Genomic DNA, 23,372 nt, shown 5'->3' on the forward strand with positions numbered 1-23,372 from the left:
CTTGCTGCAAGTTCAGTTTTCGTAGTAATTGCTTTGACCCATGTATTCAGGATTTAACTTTAGCATTCTTTAAATTTTGGTCGTAAGAAATTTATTCGGTGAAGTTCTTGAGCACTGAAAATGATTTTTGGGTCATAGAAAAAATTTTGTTCTATTAATAGCTGGTATTTTGTGGCAGAAGGAGGAGTAAATTCTCTGTTAGGCTATATCAAAGTAATTGCTAGAATTATTCTAGGACGACGAAAAAACAGTGCTGATATTATTTATGAATATGAATTGTGTGGTTTTCCTCTAACCAAAGCCTTATTGCTGTACAAGCATTTAAAATTCAATTCCAATAACATTCATTGGCAATTAAACTATATGTTTTTTTTTTAAACAATCTTCATTAACACAATTAATCAATTTTTTACCGCAATTCAACATCGGGGCATGTAAAATGAATTAATTCACGCAATTTGTTTAACGCCATTCATCATGGAGACATGTAAAAAGGGATTCAATGAAAAGGTCATTGTGGTACAAATATTTCTGTTAAAACTGAAAAGATCATCCATCGAACTGACTATAAATTTGATCATTAGTTATGATTGGTTTGAGAAATGTGAAATGGCAAGCGGGAAGCACTATGCAGAAAGCTTGTATTTCTTGCTGCAAGTTCAGTTTTCGTAGTAATTGCTTTGACCCATGTATTCAGGATTTAACTTTAGCATTCTTTAAATTTTGGTCGTAAGAAATTTATTCGGTGAAGTTCTTGAGCACTGAAAATGATTTTTGGGTCATAGAAAAAATTTTGTTCTATTAATAGCTGGTATTTTGTGGCAGAAGGAGGAGTAAATTCTCTGTTAGGCTATATCAAAGTAATTGCTAGAATTATTCTAGGACGACGAAAAAACAGTGCTGATATTACCACTTTATAACCTACAATAAAGAAAGATTTTAGTATGATTATCTAGTTTGAACTTACCTCAACATGTTGCAATCTCTCCGAGACGAGCTGGTGAATTGTCAGTGCGAAATAAGGAGACCTCAATGCTCCTCAACTACCGACCTTAATACCCAGAGACGCTATGTGTTTCAGGTCACTAAATTCAAAAGATAAACGTTGTTCTATTAGATGAACAATAACTGTGAAATATAGAACTGTTCTTAGCTGGGTCTCTTCATTTGTTAGGCCTACGTGCTAAAATCCCTATAAGTAAAAAGCCGCCCCCTAAAAAGAGATTTGTGCAACCGTAGCCTTGAAGCCAGTATCAAGCAAGTGAGAGAGGGGAGGAGCTCGTTCCTTTGCAACCACACACGACCAAGTCAGCTTCGCAACTGCCGACGGATTGGAAGTCTCTTACCATGCAAGCACAAGTTCCTGGTTACAAGACAAGTGTACCTAAATGGTTACAGTTCATTTGGATCGAAGACCTGTAGTCGTCTATTCATAGTCGTGCCTGCCATGAGTAGTCTATTCATGAATAGATGTTTAAAAATGCAGATATTAATCGTAACTTTTTTCAGAATCCTGACGATCTTATGAGTTTTTATTAATTTAACGTTTAGTGATTCAATATCTTTTTCGAGACCTAATTGGCGTGAAGCACAGCCAGAACCTGCGTTTAAGATATGAAATTGGTACAATAAATCTCATCAAATTTTTTTTTGACGCGTGTAAACCCTGAATCAGATCATTTTATTCCATATTCTCAAAGACGGTGGATCGTGATGCACGTCAATTATCTGAATCTTTCCGCTCAAAACGAGAACTCGCTGTGAAAACTAAATAATTTACAACGGAAAATTTTTTAAACACCAGCAAACGTTTGCTTGTAAACACTGAAACAAATCAACAGCATTACCAATTTGACCGATGTCGTAATTAAAAAAATCTCTTCACAGCGAGACGCTCAGCTGAGTCAATGAGATGCCGGTCATGCACTGCGTCGCTCTCGTCATGCAAGATTTGCATTCCTGACGGAAATAATTTTCAAGTGTCGTCAAGGGCCGACAAATCAAATTTGAGAGCCGGATTAGCTTCCCGGTTTGATGACTTCTATTGAAGCATGTAATGGACAATAATGCTTGGATGATAGATTCAAATCGTTCAATCATGCTTATATCTGTCGATAATTCAAAACTAAGAATTTATATATAAGATTTCTTAATTTTCAATACAAGCATCAATATTAAATTCAAATTTTTGTTCTTTGTGAAAAAATGTATAAAAATTTTGGTGCAGCTTCGATTCGTGTGACGCGNTCGAATTCTCGAACACTAAATCGTATTACGTTGAATAACGTATGCATTTATATTGTGTTTACTTTACTTTTACAATGAGAGCATAAGGAAACGTTTAGGGCAACTAAGTTACCAATTTAATGTTTATTTAGATAATTATTCGCATTTCTGTCTACTGATCATCTATATGATTACTGCTATATGTGTGGAAGTCACACGAACGAATCGATCTTCGAATTGTCTACATACGTAAAAGATTATTAATGATGCCAGGATATTAACGTGCAGTGCTTCTGGGTAAATTACTAGTTTGTAAATAAATATCTTGCCTGAATAAACAAGCATGAGCCTCACATAAGGAAAGTGGCTTCTGGATTGGTTTCTACAAACTCGACTTGCCAAGAAAAGGACGGCTATCGAATTTAAGTTGTTACATCATTCAAACAAAAACAGCTACACCAGCAAATTTCATATAAAAATTGTCTTAATTGTTCATAATTTTTAATGATTTTTCTTGCAATCAAATAATATTGAATGCAATACAGCGACACTGCAAAGAATTGCACGGTAGCTTCAACGCAGTAACTCCACGCGCTACCGGCTCAACCCAACAGCCCGGACCACTTAAACCCAGCCCCCCTACTACCAGCGATACCACTTAAACCCAGCCACCCTACCACACCTGAAAAATAATTTAGTATCTTGCAAAATTTTGCGATCTACAGCACAATACGGCCCTTAAATCAAAGAAAATGTTCTAGATGGTTTTAGTTTTTCAAAATAATAATAATTATCCAACATTAGAATAATGAAATTCCCTGATATGTAAGCTAACTTATGCAGTTCATTTAGAGGAAAAATTCATTACAATCATCACTATTTAACCGCATAGAACTTTATCGTAATTTTAGAATCACTCTGAATAATGTGTACCATTTATCTTGGAAACAGGAGTACTCTCATTTTCAACATAGGTAATTCAGTTATCAATGTTTTACATGTGTTTATAATTTGAAATTAAACTCATGGAGATTGGCTGATGAGTAAAATTTTAGTTATGTTGTTGGTGCGTTCGCATGAACCTGCAAATCATCACGGCACTCGTTGTTTATTTCTAAATTAAATATCTTGAATATCATGGTTTATTTCTGTTATACAGGTAGCATCATGTCAAGATAACCCACCCATTTAAAATTGTGCGACGATACCGACGCAGGGCTTAGCCGAGCCTGTCGCGCTTTAACCGGACGGAGCCGTGAAATAATTACCGGCCAGTTATCTCTAAAACAGCGCTGCGCCATGGCGAATATAGAGCAAAACTCCAACAGCCCCGAAGGAACGGAATACGGCGCTTTCACATGGGGGTGTGCGGCAGGGTGCCGAATTAAGCAGTTGTTCAGGCCCTAAATTACATGGGGGGGGGGGCGATTGAGAGAAATTTTAACGCGGTAGTTAAATTTTAAGGCAGAGAATAGAGCAGGCCACCGCCGGCTGTAGTGTCTACGTAAAGACTCGACAAAGACGCGATAGAGCAGAAATGTCCGCAGTAGAGACGGTATCGCCAGTGGCAGAGCAGCGCTAATTAACCTCTGTCAAACTCTCTTTAGGGGCTCTGTCCTGTGGACACGCTGCTCTCATCGAGCTCTGCTCTTCCGGCTTGAACCATCTCAACGCCCGCTTTGGAGCGGCTCTGGCAGTACCCGCTGCAGTTGAGCTTTTTCGTTGTTCAATAACTATTTAGTCAATTTTTTCCTACACTCGTCTAGATTACCTATACCTTACTCTTGCAATGAAACGTTATAATATCAATTATTGCCGAATATTCACACCGTATTAACACAAGTAACGTCAAATCATAATTACTAATTTCATTAACAATCAAACAACAGCTTTCAATTCAATATTCAATAACACACCTCTATGAAGAAACGTCGACTACAGCCCGGAGATTCGAACGCTTGTCCGCAGCGTCATCAGGCAGCGGCAGAAGCGCCATAACCATCTAGGCACTTGCCTCAGCTGGTCTCAATCAATTACTTAACTATGGTACAAATGCATTCCAGCATGTCGTCCCGCAAGCCGAGGAATAGCTAATATATTTGGTTGAACTGGGTAGATATTATTCAGTCAAAGTAGCTATAAATAAATGAAAACTTTACTTTTCAATGGAAAAAGGAATAAATATAGGAATGGGTAAAATTTTCTTTCTCAATCTCGTTAACAATTATTGAAGGCAGAAATGCAGAGCCAGTACTGCCTTTCTTATACAACTTATCGAGGCGGAATATGAGATTTTCGAGCAACAGAAGGCAATCTTGTTCATTACATAGATTCTCATTTTAAAAACAACTAGTTTTTTCGACTTGTTTGACCTCATATGATACCGTCAGTTGGATGTTATTAAATAATTGGGTACAATTAATATCACAATTTTCACAATTATTTTATTATCACAATTTATTTATAATTATTTTCATCGCTATAACAGACGCATTGGCAAACGAGGTAGATTTTTCATTGATAGAAAAAGTCAACGCAATAGTAGAATAACTCTTGGAATAGAATATGAGCTGTATGATGAATTTTGCGATTTAACAGTTTTTAATAAATACATTATTAATTTTTGCAGCAGTTTCAGAGCCATTAAAACTTCTAGGAGAGATCTATAGATTTACATCGTTTAATAGTTTGATGGAAAAATTGTACATTCATGTAATAAAATATCTCAGGTCAAACTATTGATTTGTACTTGCAGTACACGCACAGTTGAAAGTAAACGTTTTTGTTTGCGATATTGTTCAAACGGGAAGAAAAATAAAAATTATTCCGATTTCATGGATATTAAATAAAATAATTATGTAGTATAAAAATAATAACTGCCATCAGAAAGGGACCCGATTATGTCACATGAAGAAAATAAAGGAAGGAGTCCCTCTCCTGCCTTCAACTTATATTCCTCACTTTCTCAAACCCCTTCTTAATTAACTAGCCTAACCTAACCTAACCTAATCTAACCTAACCTAACTTAATGTAATATGCGGCCTGCATAGCTGCTCTGCTCAGCTTGCTGCCTCGCGATTCATGTGCCAGCGCCGCGTTTCGTTCCTGCCGAGCTATTATAATTATTGTTCTCTATATTAGCCGTGGCGCAGCGCATTTAGATTGCACGTTATGGTTTCACGGCTCCGTAGGATGGATAGATGGCCGGTTATAGTTTCACGGCTCCGTCCGTCTTAATTCGGCCAAGAATATCGCCGATCGCGGCTAAGAATTTTGCCTGGGAATCATATTGTGTAGTTAGTTTCGCTTTTAGCACCATAAGCGGCGAAAACAAGTGCGAGCTGATGTTGCATCCTCTAGAGAAGGTTAGTCAATTAAAAAAAAATGTACGTCATAAATTACATGGTCATTAACTGCTGCATCAGTCTAGGTGTATTAAGTGTTGTTACTGAAGCAAATTGTGTTGCTAGTTAGATTACCTTTTTGATAATTTATAGGGCGACGTTGCCAAGTTTGGATGGCACCAAATTTTTTAATAATGAAATATTATCAATGACGGATCGTCTGAAACTATTGAGATGTTAAGTAAATATTGTCTGTTTCGTTTATATCGTCCGAATCTATGCGATTTCACTTTTTACACTTAATTTTGCGTCAATATTGTTTTACTTCAGAATTTAGAAAAATTAAGTTAACTGCGTTATATAAAGTTATTTTCATCATTATAACATCCTCATTGGTAAATGAGGTACAATTTTCATTTAAAGAAAAAGTTAACGCATCAATGGAAAAACGCTTTGAATATGAGTTCTATGATGAATTTTATGATTCAATAGTTTTAAATAAATATATTATTAATTTTTGCAGCAGTTTGTGAGCCATTGAACTTCTAGGTGATAGCTATAGATTTACATCGTTTAATAGTTTGATAGAAAATTGAACATTCAGGTAATAAACTTTTTTATGGAAAATGAAATAAAATAAAATGTATAAAATAAAATCGTCATAATTAAGTTCTTTTGTGGAATTTTCATTACTTGCATTTGCTTAATGCAATAATTTGCTCGCAAAAATATTGAAAAGAGATTTTAAAACTCCTTTATATTTTCATCCAGCTCAGTCTTTCTATCCAGTATAGTGTTTCAATCCAGCTGAGTATCCAATAAATGAGTTTATTGAAATTATTTCAGTGCAATGTAACTTCAAAAAAGATCAAGTTGAACTTGCATTGCGTTCAAAAATTATACTGAATCTAAACTTATTTTTCCTGTTTAGATTCATAAAATTATATTTTTCGGAAATATCATTTCTCTGACAAGATTTTATAGCCTTGAGCTTGACTCGTACTGCAATTATGAAGAAAAAAATTGCAAGTATTTCATTTCCGTTTTAACTGTCTCCAGGGCGTTGTTATTTCTTCAATTTGTTGCTAAGTAAAATAATAATTAATGTTAACCTTTATCAATACGTAAGAAATCATCTCTAAAAATCCTTCTGAGGCACAATACATCACGACGTATATAGGCGAAAATATTCTTTATCTGCTCGCATTGACATGCACCATTTTAGTACATAAATTTTTCGGTAACGTCCATATCCGTCGCAAATCGAGGCAGTGAGAATGATGAGTGTTGCGTGTCAAGGCATAATTAACGTGCATTCATCATAACAAAAATTTGAGGCGAAATGTGCTCGGCGCGGCTAATCTAAACCGATATGTATAGAGTGCCAGCGGCCACGAATTGGCTTTACAGATCTCATGTATGAATCACGTATTTCTTCAGAGGCGACGAGTGCATGAAATGCAGACGAACGTGCAGGGCTGCCTGTCAGAATAAATAAAAACTTTCAGTTCTATAACGTCGAAATTATCGTTTCTTAATTTTCTCTATACTGAAAATGTTCGGATATCCAAAAGTTATTTGTAAAAACTCTGCCTAGAATTGGGACGAGTGAGCAGGTATGGAAGAAATATTAGAAGGCTGACTTTGTTTTTTGCTTGAGTCAGAAATTTTTATTTTTAACCAAATGCTATTACAATTAAATCTTTACTCATTAATTTGGCCGTCTATGAGTACCCAATAACGACAAATAATATTTCTTGAGGAAGTATGATGCAGAACGTGTGGAATAAAAAGAAATCATTCATTTGATCATTAGATTACGAGTAATTAAATGATAATTGAGTGACTGTTGTGTCTAACATTAAAATTATATCAAAAGATATTCCAGGCTTATTAGATACTCAAATGAGGCAGCCACATGTTATGTCGAAGTTTTTCATTCCTAAAGGATGATGTTAAAATAACAACCATGACAAAAATTAGGTGCTGTATTGAATAGCAAGCACAATGTCTTATTTCTTGCTCCTGTAATTGAACGTTTTGTATATTCACTTGCGTTGCAAACAACATATTATTCTTCAGTTTTGGCATGGATAGTAGTTAACGGACGACGCTGATAATCTCACAGCAATAGTTAGTTAAAAGTATTGCAAAATTTTTACTGCATTTTAGTTCGTCGTCTGATTATTTTATTCATGTACAATTAAATCACTTAATTTTTTATCACTTATATTACGTGTGGCTTATTTAGTTCACTTGATTCTGGTTTACAGGGAAAAAACATTTAATTGCTACTGTCGTCATAACAGCAATTCTTTGTCCTTTATCATCCGTACGCACGACTCCTCCATGACCACTGTACACGTGGGGTACGAGTCCCCCATGACCACTGTACACGAGGCGTACGAGTCCCCCATGATGAGCGTCGATGTGAACGCATTCCCGGCATGACCTTGAAACAAGATTATTTTTCAACATATTCGCTCGAAGCAAAGTAATAGTTTCCCTCTATTTTGTGACCTCAATCAAGGAATAGTAGAATTGTTTTGTTACGCCGAAGTTTAAAATTTAAACGAAGCCTGTTAATAATAACAAGGAATAAATTTGATTCTAAAATACAAAATTCATCTCGTAATTTATGTTGACGATATCATGATCTCTAAAGAATTTTTATGTATAATTGCGTCATCTACAAAAATTTACTGAAATTCCCTATTTCATTCTTTATTGTTTTTCTAAATTATCACTTAGGCAGCGCGTTATATGGAGAAAAGTAGTCACTAAAATGTAATTTTTTTTATGACGCGTGACGCAGTCTCCAAAATTTTTGATGCTGAAAAATATAAATAAGATATTCAGCTCTGATGTTTCGTGACCTAATTTCTTGCGAGATGAGGTCAGCGAGGTCAGCAGGGAGCGCCTCGCCATCTCTACAAAACAATAACAATTATTCTGCGGATGAGCGGCAAGATTTACAGATTTGGGGCAGCAGCGTGCATGGAGGGAGAGGAGGGGGGAGGGCGCGAAGGAATTGAAATGTGAATATAATTCGAAATAGATCCGAAGCAGGAAGTTGGATATAGTTTTATCGTGTAAATCCCAAACGATGAGTTTGATATTTTTGCGTCATAATATAAATCTATTTAGGTTATTTTTTCATATTAAAAATGGTTCTCCAATATTAATAAGTACGAGTTATTAGTAAAGCAACGTGAGATAAAGGTAATTTGGACTCCAGCAGAGCTTGTTTCTTTCGCAGTAGAATTCTACTCATTATTAGTTTTTATGCCTTTTTTAGGTCATAGTTGCTCATATTTTACTGGAATAAAATTTACTCTGAATTAACATTGATGGTGTTTTTAATTTAAATTATTGAAATCTTTTCGGTTCAAAGATATTGACGCCGATAATCACTTGCGTCGATCCTGTTTTTGGCTGCACGATTTTTCAACTGGAACTCAAACGAAGGTATAAGTTCTAAATACTTTATTATTTTCATTTTTGTCCAACGTTGGTGATTCTGAAAAATTATTTTAAATTATTATCCCTGTTTTTCCCAGATAAATGAGAATTATGACAGAAAATTAATTTGATGTATGGTAGTGAATCGATTTTCAGTAGGTTCAATTAATATTGATGGATTTATTTTCTCAAATAATTTTTCACAGTTCAATAACTCTGACGATTTAAAAAAAAACTCATATAAGCATGGCTGATGAGGTTGCGGGGAGATGTATTTTCACAGAGCAAGCTAATATTTACTACAGTATATTCAAGGTCATTGCCAAAAATATATTCGAGTAAGATGTGCCGTCATTCAAGCACGCTTTTATTCGCTGCTCATCCGTAAATCACTCGGGCTTTGTTAGGACTCCAGGTTTGAGAGTTTGACCGCATTTACGCCAGGAAATGAATAAAATGCTGCAAGTTCTTTACTCTTCCCATACGTGCAACTTATTCGTTCTATACGTGCAGCTGACATTCACATACGTCTGATGATCCAAAATCTTCTTTAAACTTGATGCAAATAATATTTAGTTTTAAAGTAATAATGAAATGACATGTGGGAGGTGCTGAGAGAAATTACAGACAAACTATGATATTTGCACTTCAAGAAATAAAATTAGTATGCATCTTTCACAGATAAAATCTGCAGAATGGATTTACCGACATTAAATGTGCATCTGAAATTGATACAAATACTACAGTTACTTTAGACTTGAATCCTTCCGTATTTCACTGATCACCGCAAAATTCAGAACGATTGTCTCAACTTCACGGGAAAAAATCGAAAACTAATGCAGCGAAGCGTCTACGATTTATGTTTTTCCCTTCAAAAATTACCTAATACGTATTGAGATGACTAATGTTAAGAATTTTAATTGCTGTTGCATTCAAAATTTTTGCATGATGAAGAATATATAAGTGGCGATAGCGAGAATTGTCATTCCGATAACGTACTGTTGATCTGCTGATAATGCGCCATGCTTACCATATTGAAATATCATAACTGATATTCTGATTGACGGAGTATTGTGAAAATATTCTTGATGAGGATTTGATTTTATATTGAAGATTTATCACTTTGATCGTAATTTCATTTGTAAATTGCCGTTTTCCTTTAAAATTAAAGAGCGTTTACAGCCTTGAACTTGTTGATTATGAACTATGATATTTCAAAGTATTGAAAGACAGACGATGAGCTCATGAATAATATAAAATAATTTTGACAGAACTCTTATGTTGAAAAAGTTGATGTGGACTGAAATTCGTGTACGCTGCAGCGTAAACGAGATCTAGTTTGCTATACAGTTTATTGAGAATCGAATTGAAGCTAACTCATCTACAGTGTTATTTCTGAAATGATCTATGTCTAAACATCTTATCTGATAAGAATAGCCAAATTCATTTATTTTCATGTTCAAGAAGGCTTATGAAGCATTTTTTATTGCGGCCGTGACTGCCGTAGTTTTGACATCAGAACCTAAGTACATGCTTATATTATCTGGTACAATCCATCGTTCGATGAATGATACAGTACGTCATCGAAAATACTTTTCTAAGAACGTTTTCTGTGACATAATATCTCAGCTATAACTCTAAGATGATATTATGAGACGTGAAACTATAGAGTATAAAATATATTCTTTTCGTCATTAAGAAATATAGATATTTCGTCATTAAGAGACTGCATCGAGGCGCTCGGCCGAGGTAGTCGTCTATGGAGATTCTTAACTATGAATTCGACAGATAACTCCCCTCATGAATAAGATACAATTTTAAAATTAGGAATGCTATCCTGCTGCGCTAATTATTTTCAATTTACAGACAATAAGATAAATTATGTAAACTATGTTTTCTATTAGTGCTGAACATACTTACTAGAGAGATGTGAGAATTTTCCATATATGAGCAACGCATTCTCCAACAAAATAGTACAACCAAGAATAAAAATAATTCTATTATTTAAAACCACTGAAAATTAACGAGTTGTTACCCTTAGCGGACCTTAGTTGTTACCTTAGTCTTACGGACACAAATTTTATGTTTGATTAGTGCTGAACCTACGTACCAGAAAAGTGTGAGAATTATGCAAGTATGAGCAACACATTCTCCAACAAACTGGTACAACAAATAAAAATTCTATTGTTTCAGACCATTGGAAATTAACGAGTAGTTACCTTTGGCGGTGTGCAAAATATTTTGAAGTTTTCAATCGATAAGAACATGTACAGTCAAAATTTGCGATTAAAATTATTCTCTGACAGGTACCGTAAAAATAGATTCCGATAAAATATCGTAAGTAATAAAGGATTTGAGGGGCTTCGTACTGAGGGGTTTAACTGAGGGGTTTAAACTTAGGCGCTTACTACTGAAGTGCTTTTGAGGTGATGGGTTTTAAGGAAGCTTTGGAGGGCAAAATTGCATTGACGAGGCCCCGATAATTAGGGTAATCAGGGGATTAATGGAGGTAGATTTGTAATTTATCAAGTCTGATGAGTAGAACCAGGATTAAGACCTGGCCCGCAAAATAAGTAACCAAGAAGAGCATGCTATAAAATACAAGGAGAATGTGGCAACACTTCCTTCTTCGTGTAACGAAACTGAGACCTGAGAACAAGGGGTACGAGTTAATATATGAATTTTTCGTGGAAGTTAATAATTAGAATTCTTACATGAACAGGGTTTATCTTCTTGTGCATGCTATTCAGAACCATTATTACTAGGGTTAACTATTAAGTCTAGTACCGCCACAGAATGGTTTTTATGCATCTGCTATTTAATTCATTTTGGTTATAATTTACTAATTCAATTTCCTCTCATGAGCAATATTACAATGTTACACTGATCTTTACTCTAGTCAAAGAAATTGTAATCGAGGTTGAATATTAGACCTTATATAATTTTAATGAGAATCTCAGTCAATTCAACTACTCTAGCAAAATAATAATAATGTTAAGGAACCAGAATTGTATTTCATACTCGAGTCAGCGTCAGAAGAGTTAATAGCATAATGAACTAACAAAATACTCAAATTACATAAAGTGACGGATTATGATCAACGGGTTGAGATTATAATCATATCAAATATGATTTTTAAGGTAATGGCAATATATCAATTGTTACACTAGGTTAAATCTTCCTTCATTAGATTTTACTAGGTAGGCTAAGCAAGACCAGGAGGGCCCAGAACAGAAGTAACCCCTAGGCTAGAATTAATGGGATACACTTCATATTTAATACAGTACTGTAACTTCATGACAATACAGGAATGAACAGAACACAAACTCCACAGATTGATACCCTACAATAATGTTACACAATTATTAACTTAACACTGAATAATTTATACCAAACACAGGAGAAAAAAAAACAAATAGCGTGCCTTGCGAGAATCGAGAGCAGAGTACGAGCGGACAGTGTTGCCGTGGCTTAATTGGGTTGAAATACCCTCTTTGTTTTAGAAGTATCCGTGAATTATAGAATGAAAGAAATTGTTATTACCAGAGCTTAAAACTGTTACAAAATTATCAGATCTTATAGATATTAAGACTGCCCGTCATTAACTGGCTTACAATGTTGATTACATTTATTCTTATTTTGCTCTGCTCTATTTGCGTTAGCAACGACCGGGCCCAAGGTGGCTTGCACTTAATTAAGACAGAACTGTATAAAAATAAATTTGAATCCCATAATATCTCTAGCAATCACTACAGATTAACAAGAGTCCAATCTTTGCCTAATAATGGTTGAATTTTCATGTGGCTTCATAGTCATACAAAGAAATGTTTATTCAATTTTGATCTACTCGTATAAAATTTCTTTTCTTCTACGAGTGTAATTGAATAAAACAACCAAATAGTTATCGGAATTAACACTTTGCTTACAGCGTTTGCGGGAAACATTACAGTTGGCAAGAATAGCGTTAAGCTTCCTGATTAAGTTTGTGTTTGAAATTAAAAGTTTCTCGATAAATAAGATGTTTAAGAAAGTTTGCTAGTGGAAGTGTTTGAAGCCTGGCAATAGAAGTATTATAAACAGCTGGGAGGGGAGGGGAATTGATGTGTATTAAGTGATTGAGATCAAGTAGTTGGGAGTGTATTTCTTCCTTTAATCAATTAGAGTAAATATGTAGGTTGGGGTTTAAAATAAAGTGTGAAGATACTGAGTTAAAAGTTTATTGAGTGAATGAAGCCGATTCGGCCGACCAACACCTGTCAGGCATTGGAAGCCGGAATACTTTATCAGTATAAGACTGGATTGGAAACATTATTTTTGATATTAAAGTAATTTAGTATTGATAAAGTTCCACTAATGAGCTGTGAATACAATTATCAGAATTTAATAATAGAGATTAGCTGCTGACCTCTTTATAATTGCTCACTCGATGACCGACAAACACAAATGACGCTCTGGCACAACGCGGCCTGGCTTACGGTTCTCTAAACCGAAATCTCGATTTCTGATGGCAACATTATAAGGTATTTTATTTATCTTAGTAAAATTTTTAATGTTAAAAAAAAGGAGTGACATTTGTAGGTACTTTATGAATTGATATTAATGCATTTTCTGATTGAATTTTAGGTAATCATTTAATAATGGTATTTGTGTAGAGTTGATGTGCACAAATCTCGTCCGAACCCTAACGTGCCTTCGGAAGCCGATGTATACTATAGCAATACGTCGCGTTTAGTACCTGTCTTATCGGGATCAGACTAAGTTATCCAGATCTTGCTCTATCCGCGTTGTCAGTATACGTGCCGTGCTACTTATTGTGTTTCACTACCAGCTGTGCTCCCGTGGGTTGCTCGTACAGTATTAGCAAATAATAAGGGGAAATTTAGGAAATGAGCTTAACAGTAGTTACAGAAATTAGTTATCAACGAGTCTGAAGATTTAATAAATAAAATTAAATTAGGAAGTTCACCGAAAATTAGTAGAGATTTCAACTCAGGTTGCTACATAGTCGTTACATCGCATTGCTGTTAATTGCTGGAAATTGCAATACAAATTTAATCGGCTAGAAACTGAGAATTTTAATTTGGGAGATAAATGTTGAGAGCACATTAGTGATTTCTTGTTTAATTATTGTGTCCATTCGATGATGCATGGTCGGAGTACTTATTATTCTAGAGTTATGTTGCCTCTAAATATTTTGTCATTGGTTTTTCTAGAAATTGGCGACTCTCCTCTATGCCAAAATGAAACAATCAATGACCGAACTATCTAATTTGTACGCAAAAACCATTCAACGCTTAGCATTGCTCCTGAAGTTATATTTAGAGACGTCTTTCAACAATAAAGGTTTTATACAGGCGGAACATGATATTTTAGTCTCTATATGAGAAATAATTTTACACTCAGAAAGAAATTTTACACTCAGACTCATCAGAATCGTCCCATCCTGCAGTTGTGCTTTAATTGATATTGATTTTTTTTTCAACTTTTACCTCATTCATAAACTTTCTGCTATTCCGGAAGTGCATCGATAAATATGTTTTATGCAATTAAATTGATGAATTGTCCTGAAATTAATTTCAAATTTCTTGATCACGAACTTGGGTATATTCCCACTTACAAGAGGTTAATAAATAAATAAAAATACTCATTGTTTGAACCGTATAACTTGGAAAAAATTAGAAATGAAAAGTCTAACACAGGCTAAATTTGAGTAGAAGATTTTGAAGAAATCGCGTGCGCAGCCCGCAGTTTCATTGAAATCTGCACAGTAGTTGAAGAAATACTCGTAATTGCTGCACTGCGAATTCAAGGACGTATCGCCGAACATCTAGAATATGAGTTGAGACGAAACTTAAACTGTTTTAAGATCTTAATTTGACCGGAATACTGACATGAGTTTACTTACTGAATAATGGAATATTCAAGAGCAACAAATGTTTTGTGTGAAGGCGTGTTGAGCTTAGTTTCCCAACAGATCTTATTCTAACAGGTCAAGGTGAGAAAGAGAGATAGTACACTGTAGGAATCATGCCTGAATTTCTCACCAATAAATCTCCTAATAAGAATCTTCCTATATTGCTTCAAAACTACATTTTGAATGATCATGTTCAAATAATCGTTAATTGTACAATGAAATTAATGATCAGCCTAGATTTTAACCCGCTTCCCTAGGTGCTAGGGTGGCACCTCCTTGCATCTCACCAGCTCCCATTTCTCGTACATTAAATTTCAAGGGCATCGTCTGAACGTCGTTTTTTTTTTTTGTCGCATAGAAGCTGTGCAGAGTTCCTTTGCAGTTACTTGAATGCCACAGTGGTAGACGGAGCTCGAATATTGACTTTAACAAACCGTTTTCATGCAGTTTTTCATTTTTCATGAGAAGACAGTAAGCGGATAATTGAGTGGTACATTTATTCTATACAATTTGATAACGTGCATATTCGCTTATTTCACATTTCGAAGCTGAACTCCTGGAAATACTCACGAAAGCAGGCATATCAACTAAAATAGTAACTCTATTTGTAAAATTCATCAGTTCTATTGAATTAAAAATGAAGCGGGACATTAGTCGATTTTCACCACAACGCACTTCGCTCTAATCGTTGCGGAATTAAGAGTGATTGAGGGAGGAGTGAGTAATAAATTAAGGAGCGAACGTTTTTATGTTGTAGGAGTTACCATTTCTGTTTACGAAGCTCTCTTTCTTTGAACCCAAATTGTTTGCATTTGGCGACAGTTAGTCATTGTGTTATACGATTACCTTGGATGCAGAGTACCGTACGTGTAACTATTTTTTTTCTATTTCATTATTTTGTCCCTCAAATTTTCATCTTTTAAACAGCTTCAACTAGAAAAGGTGATTTAACCATCTCCTGATTAAGCACGGCAAACTTCATTCAATGAACGGTTTTTCGCTCTGCCATCAATCAAGATGATCTTAAATAAAAAGTAAAACCACCCGGAATTTCATTGGCTGACAGCAGCGTCAGATAATAAAGAAGAATATGAGATTTTCTTATCCATCGATTAAGGGCTAGGTTTGCAGAGATTTTCTCACATGAAATTATTCCAGAATTACAGCAGTTTGTCATTAAATGGTTGAAAGTTTGGTACCATTTCTATATATGCGGTTTGTGTCGCGACTGCACGCACTATATATCCCAAACGAAAAATTCCTGACTGGCTGAAAATTTTTGATCCTATTATACTTGACTTAAAAATTACCTATCATAAATGAAGAGCGCTCACGTTAAGTGCACAAGGGCATTCGTTTAAATCCATGTCGTTTCGGGGAAAAAAATTAATGTTCAATGATGATAGTAGATGAAAAAAAATTCTCATCGAAGTAACACAGCCGTCATCTTCGAGGGATGGCATTTACACCAGTAATTTAACTACAATAATTTATTATGAAGGTGTATGAGTCTGACGCCTCTTATTTTGTAATAGAGCGTTAATTATTTTCGGAAACAACATATATAAGATGCTCTCTGTAACATTTCTTATCGAAATCGGTGAGAAGGTCATGATGTTAAGAACAGAATCTTCATTCCAGTCCAATGCGTAATTGATTAATAAAGAATTACCGCCAAACTGCCCAATCTCGTAATGGGACATTCATTGCAAGAAAATACACTTTTCAGTTTCCTTTTGTTGTCCGTAGCTATAGACATACATTTTTTCAAATAATTTACAAAATAGGTGCTCAGTAACTCAGGCGCTGTTGTTTTCAGGAAATGTTTGCAGGCGATTGAAATGAAATTTTCGTCACATGAAACGCGTCACGGAAAAAAATGTACATAAATTCTTTATAATTATAATTTGTTGCAACTGGAACTACGTCCATCCGCATACCCATGCACTTATTCCTGAAATTTGACGTATGAAGTTTTTTATTTAATCAAATCTAACTAAAATGAATGGCACGCAAATTATCATATCTAAAACCTTGGCACAACCAATTTAAAACTGCTCGTGCCAAGCTGCATTGTAGTCATAAGTTATTGATGCGTACAACATCTTTAATGAACACGTAACCAATCTTTGGTACATTAATTAGCAAATTGAATTGACGAATCCCAATGCAAAATTATCCGGCGAACCTATGAGTCGCATTATTGAATCTCACAAATTTATATGATTTTATATACATATCAAGCATTGAAAATTTAAACCAATCTAATTTAACTTCAACAGAAGTCACACTTTATGTTCATTTCTGTTTATCTTAGAATCTTCTGTTTATCTTCTGTCTGTTCCTTCGAATCTGAAATCGCATAAAAACCTTTTACTCAGTGAAAACGTAATTTCTCATAAGAACTTAAATCCTCGAGTCTAAATTTACTTTGTTTTCCTCAGCAATATAATTATTAGTGCAATGGATCCCAGTATTGGGAAAGGACCAGTCACAAATAATGCCACACATCCTGAAGCAATTGGACGTGGTGGTTTGAGTCATTCAGCCCTGGAAGCTATGCTGGTGGATCCAGGGACATTACACGGACATGTAATCCCGGGCTTGCTGTTCATGTTCTTCGGCTTGTTTTGGACCTACAGTATCCTTCACAAGTATCACGTTGCCAGGAGAGGAGCCATTCTGCTTGGCAAAGGAAGTTATAAATCAAGTACCAAAAACACTCTCTTCTCGACGTATTACGCTTGTCACTGCACCAACGTTTCCCTGGACGCATACTTCATGCTTACTTGCACAAGTCTCGGTTTTATTGGTGAGTAAGGGTGCTTTCAAATTAATTTTTATTTTTAGTTTCTGTTCCTGCTTTTCTAGCTCAAGTTATTGATTGTTCAATTTAATTGTATTCAATTTAAATAAATAATTCAAGATGCGTACACCAGTGATGATAAAATGTCCAAAGCTGTAATGAAAAAGACCATAAAAAATACACGATTCTAAACATTGAATGATCGATGCTAATGTTTTTCAAATGTTCAGAGATATGTGAGATGTTCATTGCTTCAATGCCTGTTTTTAGGCCGGTCTACACGCTCAGTTTTACACGACGATTTGTCTGCGCAGTTCAAATCTTTGCAGATAAAACGTTGCGTGTGGACGAGAAAACTGCTCAATTTTGAAGCCCGTGGGAAGACTGCACAGTTGCAGCGATATCTGAGCTACAGAGCATAGATTTCGATGACCTGCGCAGATAAGTCGGAACGTGTTGACGGTAGCGCCGTTTTCATATTTAATTTGTGCTCAGTTTCAATGATTCTGGCGACAATGGCGGATCTTCGGTAATGTTCTCGGGAATTTAATGCTCTATACGACAGTTTTCCTTGCATTTGTCGAGAAAAATGGAAGTACTATAGGAACAGGGACAAAAACGGTGGAGACACATGAGAGTTTAGTAGAAAAATTCAAAGAAATCGATGAAAGCGCAAACTGAGAAACAGCTGTGAAAAATGAATAATTTGAGGAGTATTTACCAAAAATAACTGGGAAAAAAGTAATAAATCGATTCCATCTGGAGCTGGAGAAGATGACATCTACAAGACACTTCTCTCTGGTATTTTGATTCCTCACAATTTCTAAATGATCAAATGTTTTTAGCGCATTTTCTAATTTATGGGAAAAATGTCCTATTGTGCTCGTCAAGTCCGTCCGTCTGTCTGTCCGTCCCGTCTGTCTGTCCGTCTGTTAGTCCGTCCGTGACGATCACGTTTTCGTCGACGAGAAAATGCGCTCTCTGTCACTCAGTGCAGTGAGAACTGAGTTATATTTTTTTAACTGGGCACAATGCCAAAATTGACCGAAATCGAGTTATGCGCGAGATCACGCAAAGCTGAGCAAACTACACAGATAAGTCGGCACCGTGTGGACGCTCTAAAAATTGCAACGATTTCATTCCGACTTAGACTGCGCAGACATATATTATTGTTGTATAAACTGAGCGTGTGGACCGGCCTTAAAATAAGGCCAGTTATTGATCCGCTGCGTAAATAATCTACGACAAATTACAAATTTCTTTGAACAAAATTTCAAATATAAAATATCATAAAAAAGTAAGGTCATAAACAGCCGTCTGTTTGCAGGTGAATTCATCGCGGTATTCATAGGGGGCGAATTCGTTGTGGCCAACACGCATCACATGTGCATGTATTTCTTCTACGGGCTCGCTGCCTTCATCCATATCCTCATGTGCTACAAGTAAATCGCGTCGTCCTAATCTAAAGTATTGAACAGTTGATGAGAATGTAAATTTCGAGTCGAAAATTTAAAGCACGGAAGAAAATTTATTCTATACTTTGAATCATTACGTAAAATTGAATGATGCATACCAGTTGTTTCCCGAAATTGTAAATTAATGAAAATTTAAAAAAATAGAAGTGTCAAGTAAAGTCACATCAACGCACATCGGTAAGACGTTATGTAGCTTCAATTCTAGACTGGCTGAGCAAGAAGGGAGAAGTTACTAAACCTGACATTTGAATCCACTTGTTCTAGTCCACTTGAATTGTACAAGTATTTTATCTGTCTGCTTGAAGTGACGATGAACCTGGTAACTATTTCGATCAATATAACGACTATATACTTTTACTTCCAAACTTCACGTTATTAATGAGTTGATTTTGCTCCATCATAAATTAATTTTAATATGGAACTTATCATTATCTTATCAGGCATCCCATCCCTGTTAACTCGGACTACGCGGCTATGATCGTCGCATTCATAGTGGAGGCGCTGCTGTTCCAGGGCCACATTGATGGTCGGGGACCAATCAATGCCAAGGTTAATTAGTTAAACGTAATTAATGGTAAATTTCCTCCTCATAAATCCTGTTTTCTCTCTGCGCATTACCCTCATCTTTTACCCGTGACCCCTTAAATTTTTCCAGGGTCATTGCGCGGTTTTGACGCGCATGCTAAACTGTTCTTTATGCTTTGAACAAACTTATGAGCTGCAATAGCTTGATATTACCACAAATCTCGCCTGTTTTAGAATAAAGACGTTTGTGTGAAATTTCTCATAGATACACATGTTGTTGGTGTATACTTGTATGGTCACGGCCGGTTTTCTGGTGCTGGAGATGGCTGCGCGGCGCAATGTTTTAGTCAGCCTTGGAAGAGCTTCAAGCTTCTTAGTGCAGGTAAAACTGAGAATAACTTGTAAAAACACGTGATAAACATGCAACATCCACACACTGCAAAATTGTCAAACTTTAATCTTCTTGTTCGTCAATCTTCACACTTCAAGTTCACTTTTGATCATTGAGCTATATTTTAGTATCTGACCCTCGCAAATGCACGCTAAGCGTTAATCTTGCATACGAAAAGCTCAAAATTTGATCCCGTTCTTCAGCCATGTTATTATTTCTACTAATAACTTCCTAAATTGCCGCAGGCGCCGTATAATAGCAGGTTTCGTCTCAAGGTCTATGAAAAAACTTTAAAATTTCGGTTACACAGCTTCAAGTTTCATCTAATAAAGACCAATAATTATGTCTGTCTTTTAAATCAAAAAACTTCGTATATACACACAATCTGTCGGCATGAACGCCCTCAACACTATAACCATTCGTGCATTTACAGGGCCAGTGGTTCTGCACGGGAGGCTTCATCTTGTACCCTCCATCGTTCATGCCAACTTGGGATGACAACAGCCGACCACAAATGGCGCTGGTAACAACGCTATTTGCCGTCAATATTGCGTTAGCCATTATTGGAACATTAATGATGGATTATTTCATTGTTTTGCGAGTAAATTGCATGGATGCGCACACCATCAGTCGGATTTTAAACAAATCAGATATGCGGAGTCACAATTCATTGCCGAATATTGATCCGGGGAAGCCGCTGATTTCAGACTCAGATGGCGAATGCTAGGAAAAGCTTAGAGCTCACGTTTCTGTTAGACCAACATCACCATTTTCTGCTCAATATCATCCCTCTATAAATCTGAATTCATCCCATCTGAAATATCAACTCGCCGGTAGATTTCGTTTTCTACAACTCCCATTCTATTGTGTATATAATTCATTAAGTTTGTCCTGCATTAAACTCCGTAGAAACGATTCCCTGATCAAGGTTAGCTGGCTATTGATTAGTCGGAGTACAGAAGTTCTGAAGAAATATGCCCTCGGTCAAAATTCAGCTTTCACCAAGAAACTGGTTTAGTTTAGCGATAAGTTTACAGCGATCATTATACTTATCTATAAGATGACTTTTTGCCTAGTAATACCGACATGAACAGTATGAAATCTGTTGTTACATAGACGAAATCTGTTCAAGTAATTAACTTGAACGCACTTCATTCCATTGATTTTTTTAATGTAATCTCTTTTATATGTTACTTAATTTTATTTCACTGGAGTTGAAAGACATAATATTCTTCGTTTTCATTTAGTTTTCTGACATACTCGACATAACTGACTCGACGACACTCGACGACATAACTGACATCGCAAGCTAATTTCTAGACCAAAGTTTTAAAGGTTATAATGCACAAAACGAAAACTCTTGGTACAAATTATGTTTAAGACAACTGGTATGTAATTAACAGAAAAGATGTCAAGATTAAACTTTGCACAAAGTTCTCTAAGTAATTCCGGGGATTATATTAATACTTCAAAGTAAATTGTAATATAGAATTGATAGAGATGACAGAGTGTTAGTTACCACATTAAAAAAAGTTACTCTTTACAGTTTAAAGTAAACAATTTTTGTGAAATTTGTTAAGATGTCGCAGAAATTCTGCTTGAATGTACATACTGGTTTTAATAAATTAAAACTAAATATTGAATCCTGAATTGATAGAAAACGATTAAACGTATCTTCGGCATTGAAGAATAGGTCTGCATAGCTAGGCCTGTCGGCGATTCTTGTATTTTTCTTGACTAGACTGGCCCTTTGATCAAATCTTTTCAACACACGGTAGGTTTAAAATCGTTTCAAGATTTCAGTTATTCTGTAGGACACGAGGCATTTCAAGACTTAACATATGCTCCTGCATGGCCTTGTCTAGCCGGTTCTTAAACACGTTCGTACTCGGAGCGTCAACAATATCTTCAGGGAGGCTGTTCCACATGTCGGTGACTCGAAGAGAGAAGTGTTGTCGCATGAACGAGTTGTACCGCATTTTTTTAGCTTATAGCCGTGGCCCCTGATGTTGGTTCATGTTTCAAATTCTAGTAATCCTTCTGTGACCTTGCGCAAACCATGAGTATACATGTCTACTTCAATGGCGACGATAACGGAGACTGGGAAGCTTCATAATCTTCAATCTTTCTTCATAGGACTTGCCCTAGCTTTAAGCCAGGAATTATCCTTGTTGCACGTCTTTGAAGACTCTCTACTAAAGTTTTGTCCTTTTCAAGTCTCGGTGACCACACAACGTTCTCAAACTCTAGGTTCGGGCGCACGACAGAGGTGAACAACAGCTTCATCATTTCTACATCTAGGTACTGGTGGGAGCGTCTGATCAGCCCCAAACAGTTTATTGGATTTATTAACTTGCGTTTCAGTATGCCTAGAAATTTTTATCTCCTTGTCGACACAAACTCTAAGATCTTTTTCCACGCAAGTCTTCTCAATCATAACCCTCTCGTTGCAACCGTGTCTTCTCATGCTGTAAGCTTGCTGTTCATTGTTCTTGCCGAGGTGAAGTACTTTGCACTTGTCAGCATTGAAACGCGCCTGACACGCATCGATCCAGTCAACTAAACTATCAAGATCATTTTGCAATTGCATTTATTTGACGCATCCTTAACTGTATTATAAACTTTTGTGTCATCGGCATGCATGGAACACACGCTTGAAGCCACTTCTGGTAGATCGTTTATAAGAGCGACAGACAAAACAGGCCCAAGAATGCTTCCTTGCGGTACGCCACTGCGCACAGTTTCACAGTCTGATACGGTATCGTTAATGTTGACACGTTGTCTTCTGCGCAGTTTCACAGTCTGATACGGTACCGTTTATGCTGACACGTTGTCTTCTGCCTACTGGGAAACTCCTGAACTATTGGAGTACATTCCCCTCGATTCCCAAAGAATTAACTTTACCTAACAGTCGCTCATGCGGAACACTTATCAAATGCCTTGGCAAAATCGAGGTACACTGCATCCACTGGCACCTTTTCGTCCAGCAGGCGAGTCCAATTATTCAAGGTAGACAGGAGATTAGTGGTGCATGATCTGCCAGCTTTAAAGCCATGCTGACAGTCTGATAGAAGATGGTTTACAGTCAAGTGGTCGATAATCCTATCCCTCACAACCGTTTCCATCACCTTACACAAAACACTTGTGAGACTGATGGGACGGTAATTACCGGGGTTACTTCTGTCACTGTTTTTGAACAGGGTTGGCACTTGGGCTTCCTTCCAGTCGG

General features: G+C 36.1%; 2 protein-coding genes across 3 annotated transcripts in view; one reads left to right on the forward strand and one right to left on the reverse strand.

Annotated features, from left to right (window-relative positions):
- The window catches only part of LOC108681451, a 55,743-nt gene extending 54,434 nt beyond the window's left edge, over window positions 1-1,309 (reverse strand). For both annotated transcript variants that reach the window (XM_018170480.2, XM_018170479.2), the window contains exon 1: window positions 968-1,309. In XM_018170480.2, coding sequence (XP_018025969.1) covers window positions 968-975 — 8 coding nt within the window. In that variant the 5' untranslated portion in view covers window positions 976-1,309. The remainder of the gene's footprint in view (window positions 1-967) is intronic.
- Window positions 1,310-17,409: 16,100 nt separating this feature from the next.
- On the forward strand, window positions 17,410-21,286 carry LOC108681449 (transmembrane protein 45A-like). Its single transcript, XM_018170477.2, has 5 exons — window positions 17,410-17,758; window positions 19,080-19,194; window positions 19,668-19,776; window positions 20,018-20,134; window positions 20,577-21,286. Exons 1-5 carry the CDS (start codon window positions 17,410-17,412, stop codon window positions 20,868-20,870), a joined length of 984 nt encoding a protein of 327 aa, XP_018025966.1. The 3' UTR covers window positions 20,871-21,286.
- Window positions 21,287-23,372: the final 2,086 nt, after the last annotated feature.

The sequence above is a fragment of the Hyalella azteca genome, unplaced genomic scaffold (genome assembly GCF_000764305.2).
Source record: "Hyalella azteca isolate HAZT.00-mixed unplaced genomic scaffold, Hazt_2.0.2 contig11549, whole genome shotgun sequence".
NCBI lineage: Eukaryota > Metazoa > Arthropoda > Malacostraca > Amphipoda > Hyalellidae > Hyalella > Hyalella azteca.

Excerpts from the sequence above, each read along its gene's own strand:
- LOC108681449 (XM_018170477.2), top strand. The coding sequence starts at position 17,410 with ATGGATCCCAGTATTGGGAAAGGACCAGTCACAAATAATGCCACACAT. Across the intron at positions 17,759-19,079 it reads CACAAGTCTCGGTTTTATTG|GTGAATTCATCGCGGTATTC; the intron begins GTGAGTAAGGGT and ends GTCTGTTTGCAG. Across the intron at positions 19,195-19,667 it reads CATATCCTCATGTGCTACAA|GCATCCCATCCCTGTTAACT; the intron begins GTAAATCGCGTC and ends TTATCTTATCAG.